Source organism: Neolamprologus multifasciatus, chromosome 16 (genome assembly GCF_963576455.1).
Source record: "Neolamprologus multifasciatus chromosome 16, fNeoMul1.2, whole genome shotgun sequence".
Taxonomy (NCBI): Eukaryota; Metazoa; Chordata; class Actinopteri; order Cichliformes; family Cichlidae; genus Neolamprologus; species Neolamprologus multifasciatus.
Genome location: NC_140454.1, coordinates 32743205 through 32770530, shown reverse-complemented (window position 1 = coordinate 32770530; position 27326 = coordinate 32743205). Strand labels below are relative to the sequence as shown.

At 42.7% G+C, this 27326-nt stretch overlaps 2 protein-coding genes across 4 annotated transcripts in view; both read right to left on the bottom strand.

Annotated features, from left to right (window-relative positions):
- ptpn4a (protein tyrosine phosphatase non-receptor type 4a) overlaps positions 1–15568 on the bottom strand; it is an 80363-nt gene extending 64795 nt beyond the window's left edge. Inside the window, exon 1 of the mRNA XM_085135193.1 lies at positions 15014–15568. The gene's annotated coding sequence lies outside the window, so the exon portion shown is untranslated. The remainder of the gene's footprint in view (positions 1–15013) is intronic.
- A 6050-nt stretch (positions 15569–21618) lies between these two features.
- tmem177 (transmembrane protein 177) lies at positions 21619–25642 on the bottom strand. 3 transcript variants are annotated; one of them, XM_085136234.1, is made up of 3 exons: positions 25503–25642; positions 23809–24076; positions 21619–22536 (listed from the first exon to the last, which is right to left on the bottom strand). In XM_085136234.1, the coding sequence occupies exons 2-3, from the start codon at positions 24007–24009 to the stop codon at positions 21805–21807; spliced, it is 933 nt and encodes a 310-aa protein (XP_084992360.1). In that variant the 5' UTR covers positions 24010–24076; positions 25503–25642; the 3' UTR covers positions 21619–21804. The 3 variants fall into 3 exon arrangements, with proteins under 3 accessions (XP_084992360.1, XP_084992362.1, XP_084992361.1); XM_085136236.1 differs by lacking the exon at positions 25503–25642 and adding an exon at positions 25413–25478; XM_085136235.1 differs by lacking the exon at positions 25503–25642 and adding an exon at positions 24972–25393.
- Between the last annotated feature and the right edge of the window lie 1684 nt (positions 25643–27326).

Genomic DNA, 27326 nt, shown 5'->3' with positions numbered 1-27326 from the left:
CTAGCATTTCAAACCCAAACATACAGGCCCAACCCCCCACAGCATGCATTTCATTTACAAACACAAAGGTGAGAAGCAGAAAATCCAGCCACACCATTAGGTCATGCTGTAAAAACAAGCGCTACGATGGGGGCTCTGCTGATACTGAGCCCACCCTGATGATGTGCATGCTCTGTGGAGCGCAGCAGAGTCAGCAAACTGAAATTAAACATCTGCATCTAAATAATGTAAATAACATGAATAATACACTTTATTTTTTGAGGACACCAGTCGAATGCTCCAAACTACACTCTGCCATCTCGCCTGTCACCCTGTCACGACGCAGCGATGGCACCAAAGAGAGGGAAAAATCTTGAAATTGGGATGTGAGTGCAGATGTGCATGCCTTGGGTCACTCAGCTGTGGCCTGGCCTAATGCACAACAACCTCAAACCAGGTTTCACAAACTCGGGTTAAACGGTGCTTCATTTAGCCTCTTCTGCATTCGCTGGAATTTACAAAGGAAGATGAGTGCAGCTGCAGTCCTCAGCACCAACTACTGCTGTGCATCTACTGTCTATGCTTCTCTGCAAACACAGGCTTAAATCAAACAAGTGCACAAAAATTAGGTAAAGTGAAACACTTCCACTCTCGCCTCTTTGTTGCAGTGATGGCCAACAGTGTGAAACAGAGGGACATGCATGCAAGATCTTCCTCTTTAAAACATCTCAGAGGTTTTTTTTATCACATACGTGCACTTCTGAGCTAAACACCTTTAGCTTGAGCTTCTGTTCGTGGTTTCTGTTTTGTGTGTGTATACATCCACGTGCACAAATTCAGGATGTCCTCTGCATGCTACGTTACATTTACATGAGAATGGTTTTGTCCTTCGAGTGCTGTGGTTTAGGCTTTCGAACTCGATGTGAAGACAGGTGACAACGGGCCGGGCTGTGGCTAGTCGTACAGTAAGCGCTGAAGACACAAAACCTGAAAGATAATTTAAATATAAGTGGGCTTGGGGGAGATCATAAAGAACTTGAAACTATTTAGATCTGCCGAAAAACAGCCAAAGGCTCTGCTGCGATACGGGCAATTCGTGATTCAAAAGCAGTGTTGATGATTAAACAGCTTGTTTGAATGTATTATATAGCTTAAATAACACGAAGCATGTGTGTGGGAGAGGTGTTAGGGGATGTCTCTCCACCACGGCTTGTATGAAGAGGTGAAGATGAAGAGATGGAGGTGGGTGGAACACATTGCGGTTGGTAAACAGGGCCAAAACAGGAAAGCGTGGGCCTACCTGACAGTCACCTCAGAGCCTGTAAAATGTTGCCACGCTTTAAAAAATAAGGTTAGCTGCTGGTGAAAAAATACTGAGACAGCAATTTGTTGCCTTTTTTTGCATCTCCTGAGGTGCTTTAGTTTGAATTTTTGTGTGGATGAGCCGCCTTTCAGGCCACAATCTGCTTTGCAGAAAAAAATGTGACGCATGCTTATGTGCTAAACTCAAACAGCTGATCCAAATCTGCAAGCAGCGGGCTTTTTTTCCCTGAATTTTTATTTCTGCTAGCATCGCCCAAACCAGTGAACTGTAAATGTCCTGACGCAGTAGGGACAGCCTTCAGACGGCACTCGCTCGGGTTTGATGTGGAATACTGTGCGACAATAAAGCTGCAGCCGTGTCACCGATCCGAGTGTTGCGATGCACGCCTGACGTACGAAAAAGTAAAAGAGCACTCGATTTAACCTGCCCCGCATTTATTTGATTTCACTAAAAGAGATCAGTGCAACCTGATACTTAGATGTCGGATCCTTAAAATGAGCTTCAACTTCAGAGTGAAGCTGTTGCACAGAAGAGAAATGACACAAAACGGTTCTGAAAGCAACCAAGCATCTAAAAACACGACTTCAAAGAGGCATCATATCATTTCTGATGGGTTTTTAAAGGCCGCTAATGACTGAAGGTCTTATCGACTGAAATGTAATGTCCCAAAAAGGATGCACATCTGTTTTTTTAATATGTAGGACTGGCTTTAATCCATACGAACACATGACTGTGGTTTTGTTTTTCTAGCTTGTTCAGTAAAGCCTCAGCTCTAAGATTCTGACTCACGTCCAACAAGCACACACAGCTCAGTGTCTATCTAGTGCTGTTGATCAATAAAGGGTACATATAACAATTTACCAGCTCCTCTAAAGATCAGTACAGTGGTATTGTACCGAAACACGAACAGTCATATCCTGGGATACATAATATCTAAATAAGAGGCCTGTCCTCAGCTGCAGCCACTAAAAATCAGCCTTTAATCAGCCCGAGCAACAAGCCTGAACAACCAAACTATAAAGAGAAATTACTGCCACCGCTCACCGTGGAAGTGGAAGCTTAGCCAGTTTTAATCAGTCGGTAGGTTTCTGCTCAGGGGAGTTGCAAAAAAAGCTCAGATTTATGGTCCTGTAATTAACATGTCTGAGATTAAAGTGACGAAATGTCACGTATTGTCCTCTCGCTAGAGGCTCCCGTGCTGGCAGAGAGGCCGAAAGAGAAAGAGCGGGCAGAGCGGCCATGAGTCAGCCGGAGCCAGCCCCCTGCCTCATGCTGAAATCAGAGAAACCACAAGAATGTAACAGCTTCTGTTATTATCCCTCCCTGCTGCCTCCCAGCCTGATGGCCTGCCCTAGAAAATAGCAGCGAGGCTGGCTTCTCTCTCACTCACACACTCTTGTTCTCATGTTCTCTCCATCCTCTCATTCTCAAATCTGACACACATTTTTCTCTCAGGCTACGGCTGTCCATTTTCTTTAGCTTTCTCTCCACACACGCACTTAAAATTCAACTGATATACGTCCAAATTTCAACGCCATCTGGGTTTAATGGTATTCTGAGGAGGGTTTAAACAGCAGCAAAGTGTTTGACCACAGTTACATTGGTCTCTTTTAGCAGGACGACAATGAGTCACAACACCGCTAACAAGTGACGAGCGCAGTGTAGTCGATAAATTGCATACATGCGGCACACGTGCTTTTGTCTAAAGCGACTCACAGTAACATCATTCGGCCGTCGCAGACACGAGACTTCCTTTTGTTGGAATGAAGCCGCACAGAGCCGCGTACACTCAGCAGCCTTTATGTAAAGCATGAGGCTGACTCAGCAGCCCTTCAAACTCTCCGGTGACGAGTGTTGACCTGTTGCCTTGTTTGGCAGTTGCACAGAATTGCACCAATGCAAACTATTAGGATTAAATGGAAACCGCTCGCTATAACCTCAATCTGTTTTCATAGATTTACTACCAAGCTTAATTTGCAGAAACAGATCTCTGCATATGGATGTGCAGAATCGGTAGACAAGGGATTTTTCCTCAAGAGTCCATGTAAATAACTAAATAAAATAAAATATGGGAAGCTGTACTTTCCAAACTGGTTATAATCTGACAATTTTAGCTTTTTATTAGCTCTTTGCAAAGTATCTATAAGGAGGCGTTTCATCAAAATTAAATTATGATCCTGAATACAAGAAAACTGGGATAAAATCTTTACTTTTAAAAAGCTCTCGTGCCTCATTTTTCTAACCAATAACGTCCCTTTACTTTACTGCGGCGTGCTTTCAGCCCTCCCTAAAAGTCCCAGCTCACTAACAGTTTAGCTCTGCTCAAGCCAAAATGACAGAAAGACAGCATTAGGTCAATGAAACTGGACTGTGGATGGCCAGAGGCTGCCTCGTAGGCTTAAATTGCTGAAATTATATATAAAATATTCCTCAATCAGGTGTTAGCGGTACAAGAACAATGTGAAAGTGAGTGGGAACAGCAGCAACTGAGCCGTGAAGTGGTAGGCCACATAAAATCTCAGACCGGGGTCAGCGGATGCTGAGCCGCACAAAGGTTACCGACTTTCTGCAGAGTCAGGAACAGTGCATGCATAGATGTGTTGGTGGAGCGGGTTTCCATGGCGACCGGCTGCACACAAGCCTTACATCACCGAGCACAATGCAAGGTGTCATATACAGCGGTGTAAAGACGCAGCCACTGGATTCTAGAGCAGTAAAGTCGTGTTCTCTGAAGCGACCAATCACGCTTCTCCATCTGGCAATCTGATGGACGAGTCTGGGATTGGTGGATGCCGGGACAACGGTACTTGCCTGGCTGCACTGTGCTGAGTGTAAAGTTTGGTGGAGGAGGGATTTATGGTGTTTTTCAGGAGTGGGGCTCGGCCCATTAGGTGCAGTGAAAGGAACAAAGTGCACAAACTGAAAGACGAGGATGAGCGAGTCTGGTGAGGAAGAACTTGACTGGCCTGCACAAAGTCCTGACCTCAACCTGACAGAACACCTTTGGGATGAACTGAAACGCTGATCCAGGCTGTCCAACATCAAGGTGTGACCTCACAAATGCTCTTCTGGGAGAAAGTCCCGTAAACACTCCCAAACCTTGTGGCAAACCTTCCTAGAAGAGTTGAAGCTGTTATAGCCAATATCATATTAAACCCTATGGATTAAGAATGGGATGACACTCGAGTTCATGTGTTTGTGAAGGCATACGAATAAATAGTTTTGATGTGTGTACTTAGTGTATGTCAGCTATAATCGGGGTTTATTGTTTTTTGTTAGTTTGTGACAAAGTCAGCTCTTTGAAGGGACCATTTCTATCCTCGGGCTTTGAGTTCAGCTGAGAAAGGCTGCGGAGGCCCAGAAATAAACAAAGGAGCGCAGCAACTTAAGCATGTTGACATCCCCCATCATCCCTGCATCGACTCATATACACAGTGAAAACGTTTCCACAGCACAAATTTATAAATTTACATTTGGCACAAGCCATCTGTTGGCTAAAACTGACCAAATTACAGAGAGAATTTACAAACAGCTTTGTCTTGGACAAGCTGGTCCTGTGGAATATGATTCAAGACCAACGGGGACTTTTTTGGACAGAAAACAGGCCTGACGGTGAGGAAATAAGTAGCACGAAGTAAAAATGGTAATGTCCCACGTTTTCAAACTCCTCTTTTAGTGAGTGTTTAGGTTGGATATGGAATCACTCCGGGCTTCCTCGGCAGACCTCCAACAACAACAAGCAGCGGATAAAACCAGGTTTTACCATGTAAACCGTTGACGTTCCAGAAATAAGCCCGTCAAGTGCAGCACAAAAATAACGCTGCATGTCTGAAAAAAGATGGCATAAGACTGAAAATTTGTCACTGTCACTAAGGTAGGCTAAATATCTCCTATGACCCGTCCCGTTCTCATTACTTTTTAAAATAACTCAAAACATTATATTCGGGATAAACATTACAAACGGCTAAATTTGGGATTTTGCAACTCAGTCACGTCAAAATTCCCTTTGTCTACAGAGGAAGTATAAAAGCCCAGAAGCCCTTCAATGCAGTTCTCACATCGAGGGCACAGCAGAAGAAGAGCTATCCATTTTTGGCTCTGACCCACTGTTCTTAAGCAACTGTGTCCTCTGACCCCCCGAGGAATTCAAGGCTCTTTAAGCAGCTGTTTCAAAGGCAGACCTGAGGATCTGAAGGTGACACGCACACACCGAGCTCAGGTTGCACAGGTGGCAGGTTAAAATGGGCACGTGGCAATCGATCTACAACTCAAATGTTCATTGGCTTGTATGTGTAAGCGCACACGTGTCTACCTGCTGCTGGGTTAAATGGATGTGGGATGGAGGAGAGTGAAGGAAAACACAAGTCTGAACAAGCACTGGAACATAACCAGGGAGTCAGCTGTGCTCACATACCTGAGGATAGTAAACACGGGGGTGGGGCAGCACTGAAGAGGAATCCTGATAATAATGTTAGGATGTAGCAGTTTTACTCATAAACTGGTATAAAACTTCATTTTGCCAGGGCAAACGTGAATTACATTTCTTCTGCTCGCTCCGGAGCGCTCTCCAAATTCAACAGACAACTGCCCCAAAACGTCAGATATGATTATCTCACCGGTGCAGCAGTCGCTTTACAAAGACGTTCCCGAAACGCAGCAGATTGAGGGCATTGCGCAGTTATTACCCACAAGTACGATTAACATCGCATTTTCTAACTGGTTTGGCAAAGTTTGCCAACACTCCCGATAATTTCACAGCAGTCTGAACAAGAAGACTGCAGAGAGGTAGACAGATAAATAAATAATGAGCACAATCATCTACAACTGGTTCTAGACACCCAATACCTGCATTAGATGAGTATCTCCCCAGTAGGGCTGTGCGATATGACCAAAATCTCATATCCCGATATAAGACGTCTATCGTCCTGATAACGATATAAATCACAACAATGTAACATTTTCTGTAAATTCGGTGAATCTCAGGCAGCTCGACTTGCGTGAAGTGTTTCCAGCTGCTCGTCATGTAGCTGGAGTCGAGTATTTTAACCGATGCATGAAACGATACATTTTTAGACATAAGTTGTAACGGCCGCCGTTTTCTTTGTGAGTGTTTATTACACGGCGTGCTGCGGGGAAAAGCCTGTTCTAACGTTTGAGTCTAAGGTTTATTTTTTAGCACCTGGCGGCTCTTTTTTAATTCTCATCCGTAAATAATCTGCTCTTTCACGTGATTCAGTTAATTTTGAAAAGTCTCAACAGGATCTTGAGCTTTATTGTGAAAGGTTTATGTGGAATATAAACAAGCGGACACGCGATGGTGTTACCGTCGTTGTTGCTAATGACAACGCATAAAAACAGGTGCTTGTCCGTCTGTAGTGTGGTTATATTAACTTTAAGAAATTAATATAGCCACTACAGTGACCATCAAAACCATGAAAAAATATTGCCGTAAACAGTTTATTTTGCGACACCACGAAACAAACGATAGCGTAAAATGAAACTATAGACGTTTTTATATCGTCATCCGATATATATCGTTACATCGAACAGCCCTACTCCCCGGTAATACTTGGACTATTCTAGGAGTTCAGTTCATTTTTTGAGTTTGTTTATGGAAAGGATCACAGGAAGTTCCTGGTATTTCAGAGCTATAAGTTCACCAGTATTGGTAAACTTATTAATGTAACCAATAAGAACAAACATCAATTGAGTCACACATTAGACACGCCCACTCATGCCAGGAAGTCACCCTCTTTCCTTCCTGTCTCCACACCTATCAAACTGTCATTTCTCTGTTTATGCGCCCATCTCAAGTGATCAGTGGCTGTACGAAGATTTCCATGTATCCAAGTAATTCTGTCTCACAGCTATAATCTCACCCTCTAATTGGGCTCACTGTGAAACAGTTTCCAAGCTGTTGGATTGGTTTATCTGTCTTGTTGCCCAAAGTCGTCGTGTCTCAGGCTGATTTAAATTGGCCTCAGCCTTTCAGGGAGTCAGCCTGGCCTTTCGGAGAGGTTCAAACGTTGCAAAGGAAAGAGGTGAGCTGGGTTTATAACACGAGACTAAATGAGAGCAGCTGCACTGTCAAAGCAAGGCAGCCCCATCATTGCTTTATTTCCATCTTTGTTTTCATAATTGTTAGAAATCATAATTTTAATTGAATAGGATTTTTGATAAATTGCACTATTAGAACACACAAATGACTCATAATAGGGCCAATAAAGGATGCTGAATTACAATAGACGCCTCGAGTCACAATGTTTCCAAAGTGTACAGCAGTGTGGGTGTCAGAACACAGTGAATCACGTTGAAGACGGTAAGAAGACAGAAAAGTTTGTGTTTCCAGCGCATCGTTTTTTTCCATATTTTCACTCTGTGGTCCTCCATAACAACGGTATGATTCCAAAACTCAGTCCTACCTGTACGCAAACACGTTACTGTCCAAAATCCTCAAGTACCTTTTTCTTTTTTAAAACGGGATCCTCTCCTAAAGCCATTATAACACACAAACTTTGGAACAAGTCTGAAGAACTGTTACAAATCATCCTCATACGTTTGGTTTAGATGTGTTTTCACTTCTGGGAAAAGCTCCGTTTGGTATAAGTGAACATGCTGCCTGGGTAGAAGAAGACCACATACTTGCAGAGTATTACCTGCACTATTCTTCTATTAGACAAGACCAGTCATCACACAGACTTTTAATTAGGGCGCTGGCAGATTAAAGGCTGTATCGGGCATTTGCATTCTCCTCCGTCAACTAATGCCAAGAACAGTTTAGGGATGCAGTGAAGGGAGGCTTTTCATGAGATCTTTATCCCTTGAAGTCTCATCCTAGGGGCTCCGCTGGGAAAAAAAGGACTGTGGATGATCCAGGCTGGCTTGATGTGATGATACAGCACGACAGCCACTTAAAGCTTCCAGATCATCCAACAAAGACAAAGCTTAGACTTTGCTTAGACTACTCTAACAAAAAAAATTTAATTGAAAGCCATTTAACCTTACATGCTGTGAACAACAGAACATTTTGACCACCTTTGTAAAAGTAAATGTTTGATTTGTGATGGTTATTTTTTGCATGCCAACCTCAGTTCAAAGACAGTTACTTAGCAAATATCAGCGATTGCTCTGATTGAACCCTAAAAATGAACCCGTCTGCATTTCTGCAAACAATTTTATCACCTAATAGATACTTTCGAAATGTGTCCATCGGTGATGTCCTGTTTTATTTGTCCATTAGCCTGCAGGATAAGTAAGTGTTACATTTTGAATATATCTGGATGTCTTTTAAATAACTCAAATGGATTCATTACTGATTAAAATCATCATAATTTTCAATTCATTCTCCTCAACTAAGCAATGGAGTAATCGATGCAGCTCTATGAGGCATTAATTGCGTTTGCCTAAGCAGTAGGGGGTCTGCATCCACCTCCCCTTTGCCTGGACAGCATGCTGCTTCAGCTAATCAAACCATTATGACCCCCCGCTAAGTGAGAGCACCATTATCATAATATGCAGTTTCATCTGATTAGTTATGCGTGACTCAAGCACACCGAAGCTGGACAAAGAATAAGATTTCTCAGAAGTAAATCAAACATGGCCAACAAAATATATCATGAAGAACCGCTATAAACACCTGCATCCAGTCATAATATACAGCATTCATTTGCAAATAATATTCCGTGCAAGAACAGCTACAGCTTTTATTTTTGTCCCGCTGTTCACAAGCAGACAATTATTATTTTTCGTCTGGGATTTAGATTTTGAAAACTCGTGCATGTCAACCTCCCGCTTTACTTTCCATTGATAATCAGACAAGATGTCTAAAAGCCTGCCACACTCATCCACCATTTGATAACTTGTTCGTCGCAACATATCAAAAACAAAAATCTGTGTCGTTGTAAATGTGCCACTATCCGCTTTCCATTTTGGAAGTCTGGATCTGCCGAGGCACCTTCATCCTGGCGTCCTGTAGCTGTGGTATCTCGCGCCAAATAAACACAGCTGTGTTTGGAGCTCGGGAGACGGTTTTCGCTAAAAAGTCGTGCCATATCCGCCCAAGCAACAGACCACTAACTAGCTGCCTTTCTGAGAGATATCTGGCTGGATATTTGTGTGAATGAATGGCTGCTGGTTCACTTGTGCACAGCCAGTCTGACAGACTAAAGGAAGTTCAGTCCAGCGCGATAATGCTGACTACGTACGGGTAACTGCAGAAAGCTGGCATGATACTCCAAAGTGAAACGGCCAAACTCTGTGGATCAATGGTTAAACTTCCATTTCACGTGTGCAAACAGGACTGCGAGCTGTCCAAAGGGTCATAACGAAAGGTCGCTGGTCCTCTTGACTAAACATGAACAGGGCTGTGAGCAAAAGGTCACAGGAAGCTGGTGTCAATCAAAAAAAAGAGGGCAAAAATGACAATAACTACATATATGGACTCAAAATGTTTCAAGTTTTACAAAAAGTTTCTGACGGGCTTTTTCACAGCGTTTCTGGCAACATTTGCAAGCCTACTTATCTGAGGCTTGCAAATGCTAGCATCTTTAAAGCATGATAACGTATCTTGCCTGCAGCACCCAGCCAGCAATCGTCTTACCAATACTCTCAGTTAGCAGCAACACTAAGCTGTCAGCGTGGAGAAGCAACACGCTGAGAGGAAGGGTGTGCTTTCCAACGTTGAGACTAACAAGAGCAGGCAGCCGGATGAGGAGAGGAGGGAAGGAGGGAGAAGAAAATAAGGAAAGGACAAAAGGAGAAGGCGAGGATGGAAGAAATGCTGGAAAGATAAAGTCAGACGGACGTTCCCCTGAACAGACATGACTTTATGACAGTACAGAAACTCAGCATCAAGTCCTCAATGAATTGTTGAGTTTTCTGGGCTCTTTAAAATCACATTTCCCCAACACGCTGCTGCTCCCAGCCCAACCCTTACTGTACACATAACAAGAACAGCTGACCTTTGGCCAAACTGCTAGGTGGGCTGGTTTATGACCTATGTTTAACCGAGGGGCTGACATCTTTATGCACCTTCCCTGTAGTTACAGAAATGGTGTGATGATAAATTGACAATGAGAGGACTAATCAAGCTGTAATAGATGCAAATCTGCTGCACTTCCGACCTCCGTGCGTCACTTTTTTCGGACTTATGTGCAACACTTGTGCTGGTGGTTACTCTGGTAATCGCCAGCACAAGCATTTTGTGATCCTCATCCATATCACTGGCTTGTTTTGATTGTCACACAGCATGAGAGGTTGACATAGTTGTCATTTTGTTGACAATAAAGCTCCCGAGTGAAATTAAACAGCCTTATGCTTACATGCATACGCTTATGCACTCACTGCAGTAAAAAGACCAGCAGATATTTAAAGTCTTATTGAACAATAGAATATTATGAGCAAAATAAATGCGTTGCAAACTCTAATGATAATCATAACATATGTTTAATATCTGGTTTTTTCATCTTGGCTCATGTAAATCATGAAGTTTAGCCATGTAAATATTGTCATCGGCCAGAAGGATGGCACGCTCTCTGTTCGCTCAGCCAGAGTCGTGCACGCATTCGCTGCGTCTTCTCTTTTTCTTTCTTTTTTTGCAGAACAAACCATAGAGCGTGCACACACATGCATGCACACACACGCATGCACGCACACACACACACGCACAGCTGTGGCCAAACGCTTGTTCCGTTTCTGCTCTATTGTTCGACATCTTGTAAATTTCCACCAGGAGGATGATGGGAAATAATCCGACAGGAATTTTTATTGTACTCTTGCAAATATTGACACTGCCGTATCTCCAGTCTCATAATCTATGATTAAACCTCTGAGTTTTGACACACCGTCTTCAGGCTTAAGTTTTCTCCAAGTCTTTTCAAAGTCTTCCAGTCTGTGGCGCCCATAAATGCATAAATTACAGTTTGCCTCCTCATCACATTCACTGAATCATTCACAAATCTGAGCAGGTTACCTGGGGGTCTGATCATTCCTGACACCAAAGGTGCTCCCGCGGGAGCCCCCTGCCCTCTGCTAGCAGGTGCAGTTTATCCCAATTACCCTTGCCACACCTGTACCCCTTATGTCTTTCTCCTCCTCGCACACACACCCCCTCCTAATGTACACCGCAGGGATGGCAGGTTCAGGTGTGGCGCTCAAGTAAAGCAGGGCTGTTGCCGCAGGCGATCTAAGCTCCACCAACTGTGTCTATCCGCTGCTTAAACCTCTTCAGATTCGGGCAGAGCAGACGGGGTCAAAGCAGGATTCTCCTCAGAACACCGCTTATGAATTTATAATATGTATAAAAATAAAAACGATGAGTGCATTTTTATTTTATGGAAGCAAACTTTGCTCTGCTGTACTTAGTCGTATTTAGATGCTAACACAGCCACGGCACAGCACCCACTCCCACTGTGTGCACCAGCGTTCGGGGTGGGATTCTGCTTCGTGATTATGGATTGTCCGGTAAACGGTTGGACACTCGCATCTTCAGCTCAAACCCCATCGTGGTTTGGCTCGTTTTCAAAGCAGTATCACATATTTACGCTTCATATTTAAAACTAAATCTTGCTACCTGCAATTCATAACAAAACCAGCATCAGTTGCAGTACTAATGACTGCACAAGCCAGCAAGTCTCTAATGCCAAATAATCCTTGCTTCCACGGCTTAACACGTGATATGGTCGCAATCAACAGCCTGGAATACTGTCCCAAATAAAAATGTGATGCATGACAGGCCTAATTCCCAGGATAAGTAGTTCAGCTCCAGAAACTAGCAGCCTGAGCAGGGATTCCCACATGGATTCAGGTCAAGACCAACACCAAAAAGCAGCTCGCATACATTTCTTGACAGCAATCTGTTACCTTATTTTGGAGGGGACAAAAATACACAGAAACGCTCCTGTCGAAACAGCTCTGTGTCTAATAAGTGTAAGTCATGTGTTGTATGCCAGCCTGCCCTTAAATCTAAACATAAATAGTCCCAAAAAATAAATACATAAAAAAGAGCTCATGGACATGACTTCTCCTTTTTTCCCCTCAAAGCCAGTCAGCATGACTTTGACATGTATTTCAATAGGAAGCATGTTTTGTATCTACAGCTGTTGTCTAGTATCATCCAGCTTATTTAGAGGGTCCTGTTTCCCTGGCAACTAAAAAAGAAACCTAAAACCTAACCCATTAGCTAATCCTAATCCACTAATTTTAGTACTCCTAAAGCCTAAACCTCAGGAGTAGTTTTTCTTGTCTAAGCATAACTCCGTTTCTTTAATTCCAAAAGCCAACAATGGACTTCCTAAGGGTGATTAATAAAGTACTTCAAATAACAATTGAAAATCTGTCCATATTTGTGCAGATTAAACAAATACGTAGGACTGCTTTCTTCCATTTGTGCAACATCTCTAAAATTAGAAATATCCTGTCTCAGAGTGACGCTGAAAAACTAGTTCATGCATTTATTGCTTCCAGGCTGGACGACTGTAATTTATTATTATCAGGATGTCCTAAAAACTCGCTGAAAAGCCTTCAGCTAATCCAAAATGCTGCAGCAAGAGTCCTGACAGGGACTAGAAAGAGAGAGCAGATTTCTCCTGTTTTGGCTTCCTGTTAAATCCAGAATCCAGAATCCTGCTCCTCACATACAAGGTCTTAAATAATCAGGCCCCATCTTATCTTAATGACCTTGTAGTACCATATCACCCTATTAGAGCACTTCGCTCTCACACTGCAGGCCTACTTGTTGTTCCTAGAGTATTTAAAAGTAGAATGGGAGGCAGAGCCTTCAGTTTTCAGGCCCCTCTTCTGTGGAACCAGCTTCCAGTTTGGATTCAGGAGACAGACACTATCTCTACTTTTAAGATTAGGCTTCAAACTTTCCTTTTTGCTAAAGCATATAGTTAGGGCTGGACCAGGTGACCCTGAATCCTCCCTTAGTTATGCTGCAATAGACATAGGCTGCTGGGGGACTCCCATGATGCACTGGGTGTTTCTTCTTCACTCACTATGTGCTTATACACCTCTCAGGTTATTATTAATCTCTGGCTCTCTTCCACAGCATGTCTTTTGTCCCATCCCCACCAAGCAGTCGTGGCAGATGGCTGCCCCTCCCTGAGCCTGGCTCTGCTGGAGGTTTCTTCTTGTTAAAAGGGATTTTTTCCTTCCCACAGTCACCAAGTGTTAACTCATAGGGAGTTGTCTGATTGTGGGTTTTTCTCTGTATGTATTATTGTAGGGTCTTTAACTTACAATATAAAGCACCTTGAGGTGACTGTTGTTGTGATTTGGCGCTGTGCAAATATAACTTAATTGAATTATGGGATTGTAGTTGTGCTGTCTGGTGTGAGCAGAGGGGGCTCTCTCACCAAACCCCCCAAATATGCACTTTATTACTCTTTAAAAGAGTGAAAACATTCATTTTGCGTACATGGACACAAATCGGTACATATAAGACCATCATACAAAATGTAATGTGCAGGAACACAAAACAATAGACCGAATGCAATGACAGTTTCACGAACTGCTATATGACTCTGCTGTTTATGCACAGTATGCCGTGCAGGTTGGAAGCCTGGGTTTGTTTTGGAGAACACTGAGCCCAGCTCCTGGTTCCCAATCAGAGGACATCACTCTAAAGTCATGTCACAGTTTAATCAGGGAGCGAAGGGAGAAGGAGACACGGTTAGATAAACAGCACAGAGCAGGATCCATATGATCTCAGCAGCGGCAGCAGACCGGGGAGCAGCAGGCAGCAGAGGAACCGACTGCGACCCAAAGATGTGGCACGGATGGTGGGGGATTACGTCATCGAAAAAATGAGGACGCCTCATTCCAGCGAACCCCCTTACATCCATTACATTAAAACCTTACCGATCAGCACACCATCTCCATCATTTTATTCACATTAAAAAATAAAAAATAAAATAAAATAAATACGAATGCACGGGCTGCGTCTCAGCAGCTCGTCCACGCAGGCCCCCCTCCCCGTGACATTTCAGGAATGTGACATGTACACAAACGCTGCTTCACCAACAATTATTTAGCAACGATTGACCAAAAACACACAACCAGCTCTGAGGTCGCTGAATGCACTTACACACCGTCCAAGCTACACGTTAAAATAAATCCACGGAGCCCGTCAAACAACACACGGGACGCAGGAACCGTGTAATAAGCGCTCACTGGTGCCTATCGCACGATAAGAGGTGTGTGCCATATTTAAAGCCACAACATTAAATGACGCCGCGCTGGTTCCAGAGAGCTCTAACTGCTCATTAAAGGGCTTATTGTGCGCTGTCCGGTGACTGGCAGATAAACGAGCCGTTTATCTTAACACATGAAACGGATCCGGAGAGGCTGCTAACAAAGTTTCATTGATTAAATAAGCCTTTAAATGCGCACTAATGTTGCGCACATTGGATCAGCTTGTAAGCTGCGAGATATCGAATGAGCTAAGAAACAGCTAGCAAGCTACACAACCGCTGGCTATTAAGGCTGTGGGAGAAAATGTGTATGTGTTGGGGCGTTTTATGAGATTCCACTGAACAAACACAAGCGCAGTTGCAAAACAGCGCTCTCCCGCTGTTATTTCGTAATTCTGGCTATTTAGTGTGTGCGGGAGCAACTTGGATAAAAGTGACAGCGCTAAGCTAGCTAGCTAACCCGCGTCAGCTGGCTCCAAGAGGGGGAAAAAAAGCTGTGAGTGAGCGTCTTTCTTACCGTCATAAACTGCTCCAGGGGCGTCCAGTTTTTAAGGAATACAATTTTTGTTATGTGAGGAAATGGTCTGTGTATACAGGGGGGGTGGGGGGGCGACAGAGCCCGAACATCCAAGATCAGTCCAGCCGCTGCCGATAAAATCCAGGCGACATCTTTATCACAGCGCTCATCAGTGGCTCAGAGTTCCGCGCTGATTCACGCACATCCATCCAGCAGAGAGGGGCCTCCTCCGGGCTCGACCATGCGACTGGCTCGGCGACGACGGATAATCCACAGGACAGGACCCCCAGCGGTAACCATTGGCTAGACGCGGGGACCAGCAGTCATTTCAGGCCGACGGAATGAGAAAATAATCCCACGCATGCACCGAAACAAAGAGTGAACGTTTCAGGCGCGAAGAAAGCCGCACATTAAAGCCGCAAATTAGGAAAATGTTGCGTTTCTGAGTTTCCCAGCACGAGCCTGTGCGCTGTTGTCAGCACTCCCCGCTGTCTCCGCAGCTGCTTTGCCTGCCTGCCTGTCTGCCCTGCAGCACAGCAGCGGCAGCGCGGCGACGTAATTGCGCAAAGCGAACGCACAGGGGCGGGGCCACGCGTCGCACACAGGTAGAAGTGCCGCAAAATCTGACGCTTTTCACCCCGTTGAAGTGTGAACCGTGACAAAGTTACCAGAAAATTCAGTGTTCTTCGAACCCCCCGACTTTTTTTAAATTAATGAATTATAAATTTGCGTAAATTACTTTTAATTTGAATCGCATTTTCTACATCCGGCATTTTTTGTAAACGTGTTGCTTAAAACGTGCTGGTGATCAAGAAGTCTCAAAAACTGACTTATCAGATATGATACACTAAGGGGTTAAGGGAGGGCGTAATAACCAAAACGTTTGATGAAGGCAATACCATGCCATAGAGCGGGGGTGTCAAACATAAGGCCCGGGGCCAGTATCGGACTCCAGCCCGTTGGACTGCTTTGGAAAACGTGAAGGAGATACATTTTGCACTTCTAACTTTATTTTGAAAGGTTTCGCAGCTTTTCCCAATGATAAAGACCTCCCCCATCCCTATTCACACTAACCCAGTGTAAATAAAGTGATAGTTAAATTACAGAAAAGGTCTTGTTTTTCGCAAACTAATAAAGATTTGTTTTTATTTTTTATTTTGGTGATTTCAGAGTTAAAAAAAGTTTTCTGTGATTTAAGAAAAACTTTCTATATTATGATGACAGGACAGTCTGGAGAATGAAATACCAGAGCTTTTTCTGCAATTTTGCACATTTATTTCTTACAAGTTAAGCCCAAAGAGCCATGCTGACAGATTTCTTTCATTTACTACAGCATCATTTCTTTATCACGAACAAAAACTCAGACATACTGCTGAAATTACAATTCTTTTTCTTATATTAAAATATCTACAGAAAGGGGAGTTCCACTGTTCCAGCCCATTTAGATCAAAGTAGGCTTTATGTGGCTCACAGAGTAAAATGACTTTGAATGGTCCTCACTTTCTTTTCAGCTAGTGTAACATTAAAGGGTCAGCTTGTTAGCCAGTTAACCAGAAGTTGGCCTCATGGTTAACAGCTTCAGTGAAGAACTGAAGCTGTTAACCATGTCTGTTAATAGATTGATGGAAATTGGTGTGAGACACGTCGACTTTTATGCATCTCAAACATGTTTCCTGTATATTATCTTTAACCATTTTTTCTTTCATCTACTTCATTTAATGTGTTTCAAAGTACAATAAGTTTGACCACATTTTACCAAACACAATACTGACAAAAGTGTACTCTCTACAATTAGTTTCAGCTGTGAGGTTTCCATGGACACTGTAAAAAATGGACAAAGCTCTGGGTTTTTTAGTGTTTATTGAACCTTCTGACAAATAAAAAAAAAATCAATATTAATTTCCATAAATGAGTTTTATTCTGTATCATATCTGCTACCAGCTTTTATTTTCCAGTTATTATTACATAAAGTGCAATTAATTTATGTTTATCCGAGGGGAAAAATCACACAGATGATGTAGAAATCTCAAAACATACAAAAACTCACATATCAAATGTGATACAGTGGTAATGTCGGGCAAAAACTTCCACTGTCATTGACATAAGGAGATGACACATAATAATGTTTATCATAGAATGTTGGGAATAAAGTAACATGTGTCGAATATGTTTCTGAATGTACTCATGAAGTTTTTCTTAATTGTAACTGCAGCATAAGTTGTTATAATGACGACTCCTGAACGCTTGGCCCAACAGAACAATCAGCATTTTACGTTGCGGCAAATCACACTAAAAGTCACCTCAAGGCCCTTTGCATTGTAAGGTAAAGACCCTACAATAATACAAAGAAAAGCCCAACAGTCAGATGACCCACTATGAGTGGGCAGCTGGCGACAGTGGGAAGGAAAAACTCCCTTTTATCAGGAAGAAACGTCTGGCAGAACAAGGCTCAGAGAGGGGGACAGGACAAAAGACACATTGTGGAAGAGAGCCAGAGATTAATAATAACCAATGTTTAAATGCTTCCAGTTTTATATATATATATATATATATATATATATATATATATATATATATATATATATATATATATATATATATATGTTGTTCTGCATACCTGAAATGCATTTGATGTCTCTATTTTTCTGTATACATACTGATAAACTGCACCAGGAGTAGGTGCCCAACCCCTTAACTTGCACACAAACACAAACAAAGCATTTCCACCTTCCATGTTTGCTCTGCAGGGAGCTCTGTATCTCTCTGCTGGAGACAAAAAGCTGTGCTTTTCAGACTAAAAGTACATGTTCTCTTTCATTTCAAATCCAAGGCTGCCCATTCATCAATTCATCAAACTGTTTCCCATCTTTCGTTTCTAAAAGACAGTAGGTTGGTAATCTGGGTTATACCGCCCTCAAGTGGTTAGCAAAAGAAACAAGCCACGCTGTGGCAAACAATGGACCATTGTTGGGATAATTCTGTGGGGAACACAATGAGGTAAGCTCATGAAGCGCAGTAGTAAGAAGAAGACAATGACCCCAGTGTTGTTGATCTGCATAATTCAAAAGCTGCTTTGTAGCTGATGGAGTGGAGCAGAATTTTCAAAGCTTCTTGTCTTGTTTCCAGTACTCCCCTGCCTTCTTTTGAACTTCATCATTTTTCCAGCATAGTATGAACGGATGGAGAACAAACAAAAACACATTTATATCATGTGTATTTGCTAGAACATTTCCCAATGAATACTGCGGCATGTCAACGCCCACAATGTGCTGCATAACCACAGAGCTGGAACGAATTCAGCATGTTGCTCAAGGGCACTAATGCACCGAGGATGGTGGATGTTTTTGAGAAGAATGCAGCCACGCTTTCGTTCTGCCTCACCACCTCTCCCATCTTCACGCATCTCATGTCTGGATTTTATCAGAGCATGCACCTGCTCACGATCCCATTCACTCAACGGTGAAACAGACTTCTGTGTCACTGAAGGACAGCAATGTTAAAAAACAACAACAAATCTGTCTGCACGTATCTACAACACGATTAATTGCATGCTTCTATATTTAGCTCAGTCCATGGGGCATAAGATTGGAAGTGTAATTAAAACGTTATATGTGAACCTTGTTAATATGCAGACGGATGACCTGAGGGAATCTGAGTGAGCGTGTGATGAGTCCTGAGTCACCGTAAGCTGTGTTAAGATTATTATCACCAAACAGTTTAGTTGCGCAAATTGTGGATCCTTACAGTAGCCCTCTCTTTAAAGTCATTAGGAGTTATTTATTCTGAACTGGGAGGTGTAATTGTCCGCTTACAGGTTTAAGGATCTCTGTATACAACCAATGCTTTTATGTGGCGGTGAAGCATTCCTGTTGATTAAGAGGTCACTGAATGGTTTGATGTGGGTGACTCATGTCAGATTTTATGCATTATGTGGCTTTTGCAGTCAGCTTTGGCAGATTTTGGACTCTCCATCTTTATCATCGTGACATTAAATCAGGTGTTTTCTTTTTGGAAGAATCCCTAAAATAGAGTTTGAGACTTTCAGATTCCATTTGAAGGCACAAAGGCAGCAGCAGATGGTGACCCTTCTTCTTCTCCTTTCAGCTGCTCCATCACCCTATCTCAGCAACCTCCTCCATCATACCTATGCATGAACCTCTGGCATCGCCTCACTCTTTTTCTCCTGCCTCCATCTTCAGCATCCTTTGCCCGGTGTATCCACTCTCCCTCCTCTGCACCATCTCAACCTTGCATCTCTAATTGTCTGTCTTCCTTCTCCTGACTCTCACTCCTCTTCTCTCCGGGGCAAACCTCCACCTCTCCAGGCTCTTTCACCTGCTCTGTACTCTCGCTACAGAAGCAGGTGGCGAGCCAACACTTTAATGACATCCCCTTTTCCAGTGAGATGCTGGGAGGTTCTAATCTGAAACAGACTCCATGCATTTCTAAGGAAAAAAACTGCTGTGCCTAAAATTGGAATCACTGGCCAGAGGAGAGCAGACAGCAAGAGAATCGGCAGTGATTGCACAGAGGTTTTATCAGCCACGATGTCCTCCCATGGAAAACACCCCTAACCTCTGCTGGAAACTCCGCATAACAATCTTTCCCAAAGCTGCTGAAATGTGGACCTTGCCCTGCACATGGACTTCTTTATTGTGGGGTTGTCCTTTGTTCACATTTGACCAGCAGAGGGCACTGCTGTACCAATAATGTTTACATTATACACGCTTCCCTTTGGTAACATTATTAGAAAACCTGCATACATTTTGACTGCTATGCAGACGATACCCATGCTGAATCAAGCGGTTAAACTGTGGATATGTCATAAAGACAAAGACCTGGACGACTGAATTTTCTGCTTCTAAATTCAGATAAAACTGAGGTTATTGTACTTAAACATCTCAGAACATGGATGGCATTACCCTGGCCTCCAGTAACACTGTGAGGAATCATGGAGTCGTTCTCGACCAGCATTTGTCCTTCAATGCACATATTACACAAATGTGTAGGACTGCCTTGTTCCATTTGTGCACTCAGCAGCGTTGAGTAAGTTACTTTAAATTAGTAACTTAGTTACATTACTAGTTACTTCTATCAAAAGTAACTCAGTTACTTCAAGTTACTAGTTACTTTCAAAGTAACTAGTTACTAGGGAAAGTAACTTTGGTTTTACTCAGAATTCTCTTATTAATGTGTTGCTTCCATAACTTTGCCAGTCTTCTAGCTTGCTTACTTGCCACAGTGCACTGTGCCACCTACCAATAGAAAGGAAAAGATAATGTGCATATTTCCACGAGAGAAATCCCACGCCTGGACCGTCGTTGACCGCCGCCATCATTCTAGCCTACGTCACAGCGTCATGTGTGCTTTTTACATCCAACACAAAAACTGCAGTCGTGGTGCTTTGATTGTACTCAGAACTCGGAAATTCTGCCTTCTGAATAGGAAGATGTAGGTAACACCACACTGCAGATGAGCTGCATACAGGGCTGGACGGGGACATAAAATCAGCCCGGGCATTTTGACTAGAGACTGGCCCACCATTATAGGAAAAATCATAAAGCCTTTGAATGAAAACAAACGCTGTTGTGACAGTGATGTACACTGTCTTGTTGGTATATATGCATCAATCTATCAATCGTTTGTTGCAAGATTAAGATAATTATTTTTTAAAAGCGAGACATTTTAAATGAGAATAAGAAAGAAAAGTATTTCTTTATGCCCCCCTCTCCCTTTTAATGCCCTACCTGGCCCCCTGGCAAAACTTTGCTAGACCCGCCCCTGCACAGTTACCAGCTGTCAGCTACTTAGAAAAGGATCCTGGTGTTATTTGTCTCTCAGAAACAGTTCAGAACTTCAACTCATTCATGTCACCTAAAAGGTAAACCTGTTTCTCCATCAGCTGTTCAGCTCTGATGATTCAGTAAGGACATCTCCTGGTTTCATCTTCATGTTTCCCTCTCACCAGATAACCAAATCGATGTCATGACCAGCAGCTTTCACAGCTGCTAAACAACAGCAGCACGTATAAGCTTGATCAGCTGTTGTTAGAATTTATTTGCTATTAATTTCTAGTATAAACTGTGCGGGTCTAGCAAAGTTTTGCCAGGGGGGCAGGTAGGACATTAACAGGGAAAGGGGGGCACAAAGAAATACTTTTCTTTCTTGTTCTCATTTAAAATGTCTCGCTTTTAACAAATAATTATCTGAATCTTACAACCAAAGATTTTATCTGATGTAAAATGTATAGAAATCATACATATACCAACAAGACTGTACATCACTGTCACAGCAGCGTTTGTTTTCATTCAAAGGCTTTATGGCTTTTCCTGTAATACCTGTTGCTATGTTGAGGCATTTATTGCACATGGGAGAAACTAATCTGCACATGCACTGATTATTTGCTTAAAATGTTCTGTTTTACAGAGAGAGGCATAACCTGTCAGCTGCCCACAGTCTAAATCTATCCAGAGCATATTACAGAAACAAAAATACAAATGCATGCATGTACATGAGTATGTTTTTGCACCTGGGTGAGAGAAACATGAATAGCACTTATTGGCATCTGACTAATACGACTGATCACACATATGACCACAAACACAGGCAGGGAAACAGTTTATTTGTACACTGTGCCCTACACGCTATCGTTGTTGCACAAAGTCAGCAAATACAGACACCCCTGAGGACTTTGCTGATTACAAATTACATTCAGCACATCCGTGATGACATAATTTTAAGAAAAAACATGAAAAGTCTTGCTAGTTTAGTTCCCATCGCTAGCCCTCCTCTCATACTTTCTCCTCTTTCAGCAGAGCGAGGATCTGCTCCCTCCTGGAGGTGTACGGCGTGTGTTTCAGCTGAAGGACGTGAGCAGGAAACAAGTTCCCACTGGGAGCGTACATATCCTCTCCCTTCTGCCCCATCAGTGAGCGCAGCGTTTTGTTTCTGGACAGAATTTTATCGTAAAACTCCACCCCTCCTTTGGCGTAATCGCGGGACACTCCGGCTGCACGTCGGTCCGAGCTATAGTCAAGCCACTGGCTGACGGCGTCCGAGGTGAGGAAGTAGGAAACAGCACCAATGCCAAGCGCAATGATGTTCACAGCCCCGCGTAGCAGCGCAGGCCCGCCGTACAGCCCGAAAACCTGCTTCAGCACCACGCTGTACACCCAAACCCCTCCCAGGCAGAACGGAGCGACAGCAGCGCTCATGACGGGTCCCCCGGACTGCAAGCGGGCCACCTCGCGCGCTATGGCGAACTTCTGCGCGTCGAGGGAAAACACAAGTGCCTCCTTAAGAGTCGAACCGGACTCACTGCTCCAGTCCACCGTTTTGCCGTTGATGAAAATGTTGCGATTGGTAATTCCACTCGGGTCGTCGGCGGTGCTGTTGAAGTTAGCAGGGATGCCGATTTGGGCCCCCGCAGGAAGCCACGGGACGCCAGCGCCAACCGGATGGAAGCCAAAGGACGCAAAGGCCGAGACATTCTTGGGTGAGCTGACGCCATAGTCCTTCAGCACCTACAAATGACAAAGCAGAAATGTGAATTTTATGAAATTCATGAAAGAACAAATTTCATGTTTTGTGAACAATTTGTTTCGATTTGTGTATAATGATCAGAGATGGGCAGTAACGCGTTACTGTAATCCGATTACTTTTTTCAAGTAACGAGTAAAGTAAGGGATTACTATTGCAAAAACAGTAATTAGATTACCGTTACTTTCCCGTAGGAACGCTGCGTTACTGCGTTACTAAAACCGTGATTTTTTTGCGAGAATGTCTCATGACAGTGATGTAAGCGGGTGCAACGTTCGTGACAACAGCTGTGTGCAGATCAACAATGGATCATATATCGAGTGCAGAGAGAGTATGAGCGTGCAGCGTTTAAAGCGTGGAAGTACTGACCTTACTTTGAGTTTGATTCCATAAAAAGTGACAAAAACATTAGTGTCCGTTGTGCGTGGGAAGAAAACTTCTTTTTACAGTGAAAAAACCCCCTAAACTTCCAAACAAGCACCGAGTAGCTACGACGTAATAAATCACAGAAACTCGCGGATTCTTCCACTGACCGCGGCACACCTGCACCAGGGTAAACCTCCGCCTACTCTACTCCTGCTTTACAGGTGAAAATAGAGCAACAGGACCGCTAGTCTTTGACTTTATTTGTTTTCTGCTGTGTTTTACTTGCATCTATTTGAAAGACTGAGTGTAAACACAAAAAATATTTATTTTATGTGCTGGAATGTGCAGAAAATAGGTTTAAATGTTAAACAAATTTCTTCCAGTCAGAGAATGTTGCAGAGAATTTAATTTTTACTTGATGCATAAAGTTAAAAGATTAAAACTAATAAAACAAGTTTTAAAAAGAGACTTTTCCATTTGATTACATTTTGTATGATGGATTATGTAGAAAAAGTAGAATTGGGCTGAAAGATCTATCACTTTATCACCTATTCAGGTTGTAAATCCTGTTTTTAAAAAGTAACGAAGTAACTAAGTAATTAATTACTTAGTTACTTTTGAAAATAAGTAATCAGTCAAGTAACGGGATTACTTTTTTGGGGAAGTAATCGGTAATTAGTTACTGATTACGTTTTTCAAGTAACTTGACCAACACTGATAATGATGGTTATTAATCTAAGACGCCTGCGTCTATCTTTACTGCTATTTTCCTCTCATCAGCAACTGAAAATATTTATGCATCATTCCAGCGACAATCACATGCATATTATAGCTGAAGTCTTTTAAACATATCTGAAGTGTGATCTTGAAAAAATGAGATAAATTAAAACCTGCTGAAAAAGAGTTTCCAGCTTTTCCGACAGCACGACCGGCTCCCCCCGGTGCCAGGCCTGATAGAGCTGACGGTAGGAGACGTCAGGGAAAACGTGGTAGAACATGTTGGCGGCGAAGACTCCGCCGCAGCTCGCAATGAGCAGCGGAGTGCGGTACTTCTGGAGAAGCACGGAGTACTTCAGGAAACGAGATGCCATGGCTTTTATTTTCTTCCTTTTTTTGGCTCCCGTGTTGTTTTCAGCAGCAAGCTTCAGTTGGTGACATCTGTGAAGAGGACAGACGATACATTCATAAAAACAAGCTGCATGTCACAGATATATAAAAACTGTGACACTGTGCTGACTCATCCTCCCCCAGGAACTTAACAGGTCATTAACATGTCACATAGCACTCATTGGAGGTTAGGGCTCATCATGCGGGCTAACGCAACATCAGTGCACACGACGTGGTTATCACAGTGTACTACAACCTAAAACATTTTAGTTAAATGAACTTGAGCTGCCTTAGAATCACACAACAAGCTGAAAATCAACTAAACTTGAAGCCTCAGGCTGTGATTGGCTGGTCACTTCCATCTCTTCTGTATTTTGTAAGATGGAAACATTTAAACCTTAGTGGAGTTACTATAGGAAGCTCAGATCCTTTAAAGTGTGCAGCAGGATGTTGGAGACCATCTACTAGTCTGCGGTGGCGAGGGACATTTACTTTGCTGTTGTCTGCTGGGAGGGGGCCGCATCAGAGCCAGAGATGCCAGCAGGATCAACAAACTGATCCACAGGCTGGAGCATCATTGGCCAGAATCTGGAGGCGTCTGAGTCAGCGAGGGTTGGAGGTCATCGAACAAACTGCTCTCCATCATGGACAACCCATCACACCTGCTCTCTTATTATTAGTCTTATTATTTACACTTCTTTAACTGAATATCATTTTTATTTATAAGTTTATTTATTTTTTTTAAATCTCTACATTTTAAAAACATGTTTATTGAGTAACATGCTGCTGTAATGCAGTAGTTTCCCTTGAGAGATCGATAAAGTATCTCTCATAAGTGCTGTTTACCCGAATGAAAGATGAGAGACAGCACAATTCTTCTTCTATGGTCTGTAGTAGTATAGTAGTACATGCAGTATTGTAGTACCTCATTAAAATGAATACTTACAGTCACACAGAGACAACCTGATGTGGTGACAGTCCCAAATAACAACCTTAGTGTCCAGGATGGAGTCAACTCCACAACCGTGATAATGACGTCATCATTCATGGACTTTAAAGAAGCAGTTCTGCACTTTTTTTTTTAACTCGCTGACGAGTCAGACTAACTTGTTTTGTAGTTTGGGGTTAAACTTAATCATAGTCAGTCTTGTCTTCACTCAGGACTCGCTGTAAACAAACAGGTGAATTAAACCGAGCTAACCCTACAACCTGCCTCACACCTGCCCGCGGTCGTGTCGTCGGAGACACACCAACAGCTTCTGAAGCACACACAGGCAGGCTGTCACAGGCTGTCACTGATGTTGCCGTTTTCACTGCAAACGGCAACAACGACGAGCCTGTTAATGATGCTTTTACTGCACATGACGTCAGCAGCCTTAACCCTTACACACAGAGTCGTAAATGAGTCCGCTTCTCTCCATTTAGCACGAGCGCGTCTGAAACACCTGCTTCGGTTTCCGCTCCGGTGGACACTCACCTGTTCTCCGCATCTTTACCACGAGCCGCACACGAGACACTTTCCAAGGACAGCTGCACGGCATGGAGACGTAACAGTGACCGGAAAGCGATTTAGCTGTCGTCATGGCGTTTCACGACAGTTTCACGACGGTAAAGTAAGAAGGCTCATTGATTTGACGTGAATTTTTGTTATTATTATCTTCAATTACTTGTTTTTCTGAAGTAGTCTTGCTAATTAATTCTTTTTTTAAATTTCTGTTTGTTAAACAATTAAAAAATTATATATTTAACAACATCTAATCGTTCCTTTGTGAATACATTTACCAAAGGTAGTAAATAAATAAATAAGCTGCATGAACTTAAATTTAAATCATTTCCTATTTATTATTCAACCTTAACATTAATTATTAAATCTAATGCATTGTGCTCAAATTGATTTTTAAGCATTAGAAGAGCAGAACATGTTTAATCAGTATGCATTTCTCCCGCCGCCCCGCCCTCTCTTCCCTGTGCAGCAAGCAGCAGGCGCACCTCGCAAACGGAGGGCGCCCTTACTCCCAGCAAATGTGCGATAGAAAACCGATCGGTGCGTCTGCCATTCCCAATATTAGTGATGGGTCGTTCGCGAACGAAATGGCTCTTAGAGCCGACTCTTTGACGTGAACGACGCGAGCCGGCTCCTTATCGCGAGCCGTCACGTGGGTTTTTTTCTTTCTCTCACTCTCTCTCTCGCACTTTTTTCCACTTCACTCTGCACGCGCGCCTTGTGCTTTACGCTGGGCAGAGGGGGGAGGGGCTGTAGTTACACTCAGTAGCACAGGAACAGAGCCAGAGGGAGAGAAAGAAAGCCAGGGACAACAACTTCACATTAGAAAGGTATAGTAATCATCCACAACTATTTTCAGTTGCAGATGATAAAGGATTCAGAAAGTTTATTCATGCGGGCCCATATGACAGAGAATATGCATGTTCTTTTTGTTTTCATATTTTAATTTATATTTAATTGTGTTGTGGTTTGCAGTGTTTTGTGTTGTTTCACTTTAAATTTGTAAAAGGAAAAAGCTGAAAATTTAAATAGTTAAAATTTGAAATGTGAATAGTTGATTTTTGTATTATATGATTTATTTATTACATTTTATGTGGAGTGAATAAATAAAAGTATATTTACGGTGGCCCCTAGAGACAAAGCACATACAAACTTCAAATCACGTACAAACTCCAAAACACGTAAAAACACGTACAAACTCCAAAGCACGTAAAAACCCCAAAGCACGTAAAAACTCCAAAGCACGTAAAAACTCAGAAGCACGCAGAAACTCAAAACACGTACAAAAGACAACAGAAGTGCTCCAGGATGCTAGGCACAGTGTTGAGCTTTTGTTACCTAGTGGCTACACAAGCCAGCAAGTACCAACGACCAACGAGATTTGGTGTGTGGTAGTAACACGTAAATGAACTTTTTTTAAAAAATTATTTGAATATATATGAGTGCCTGTGCATAAATACACAAACAATACACACATGCTTTCAATTGTGTAATTTAAGTGATCTAGTAGCTCTGCTTTGGAAGTTCAGTTCATGCTAGAAATGTGTTTTGGAGTTTGTACATGTTTTGTCTCTAGGGGCCACCGCATATATTTATATATAAACATAAATAAAACCACTTTTTTTAACGTTAGTAATTCCTTTTGTGCATAATTTTATATTATTGTTAATAATAAATTAATTAAAGCAACAAAACAACCTGAAGAGCCGGTTGGGAGCCGAAAGAGCCGGCTCTTTTTAGTGAGCCGAACCGAAAGAGCCGGATCTCTAAAAAGAGCCGGAAATCCCATCACTAGTG

Bases quoted from the DNA above. Each gene is read 5' to 3' on its own strand.
- tmem177 (XM_085136234.1), bottom strand. From the start codon at position 24,009: ATGGCATCTCGTTTCCTGAAGTACTCCGTGCTTCTCCAGAAGTACCGC. The intron at 22,537-23,808 runs GTTTTAATTTAT...TGTCATTTGTAG, and splicing joins TGGAAACTCTTTTTCAGCAG to GTGCTGAAGGACTATGGCGT.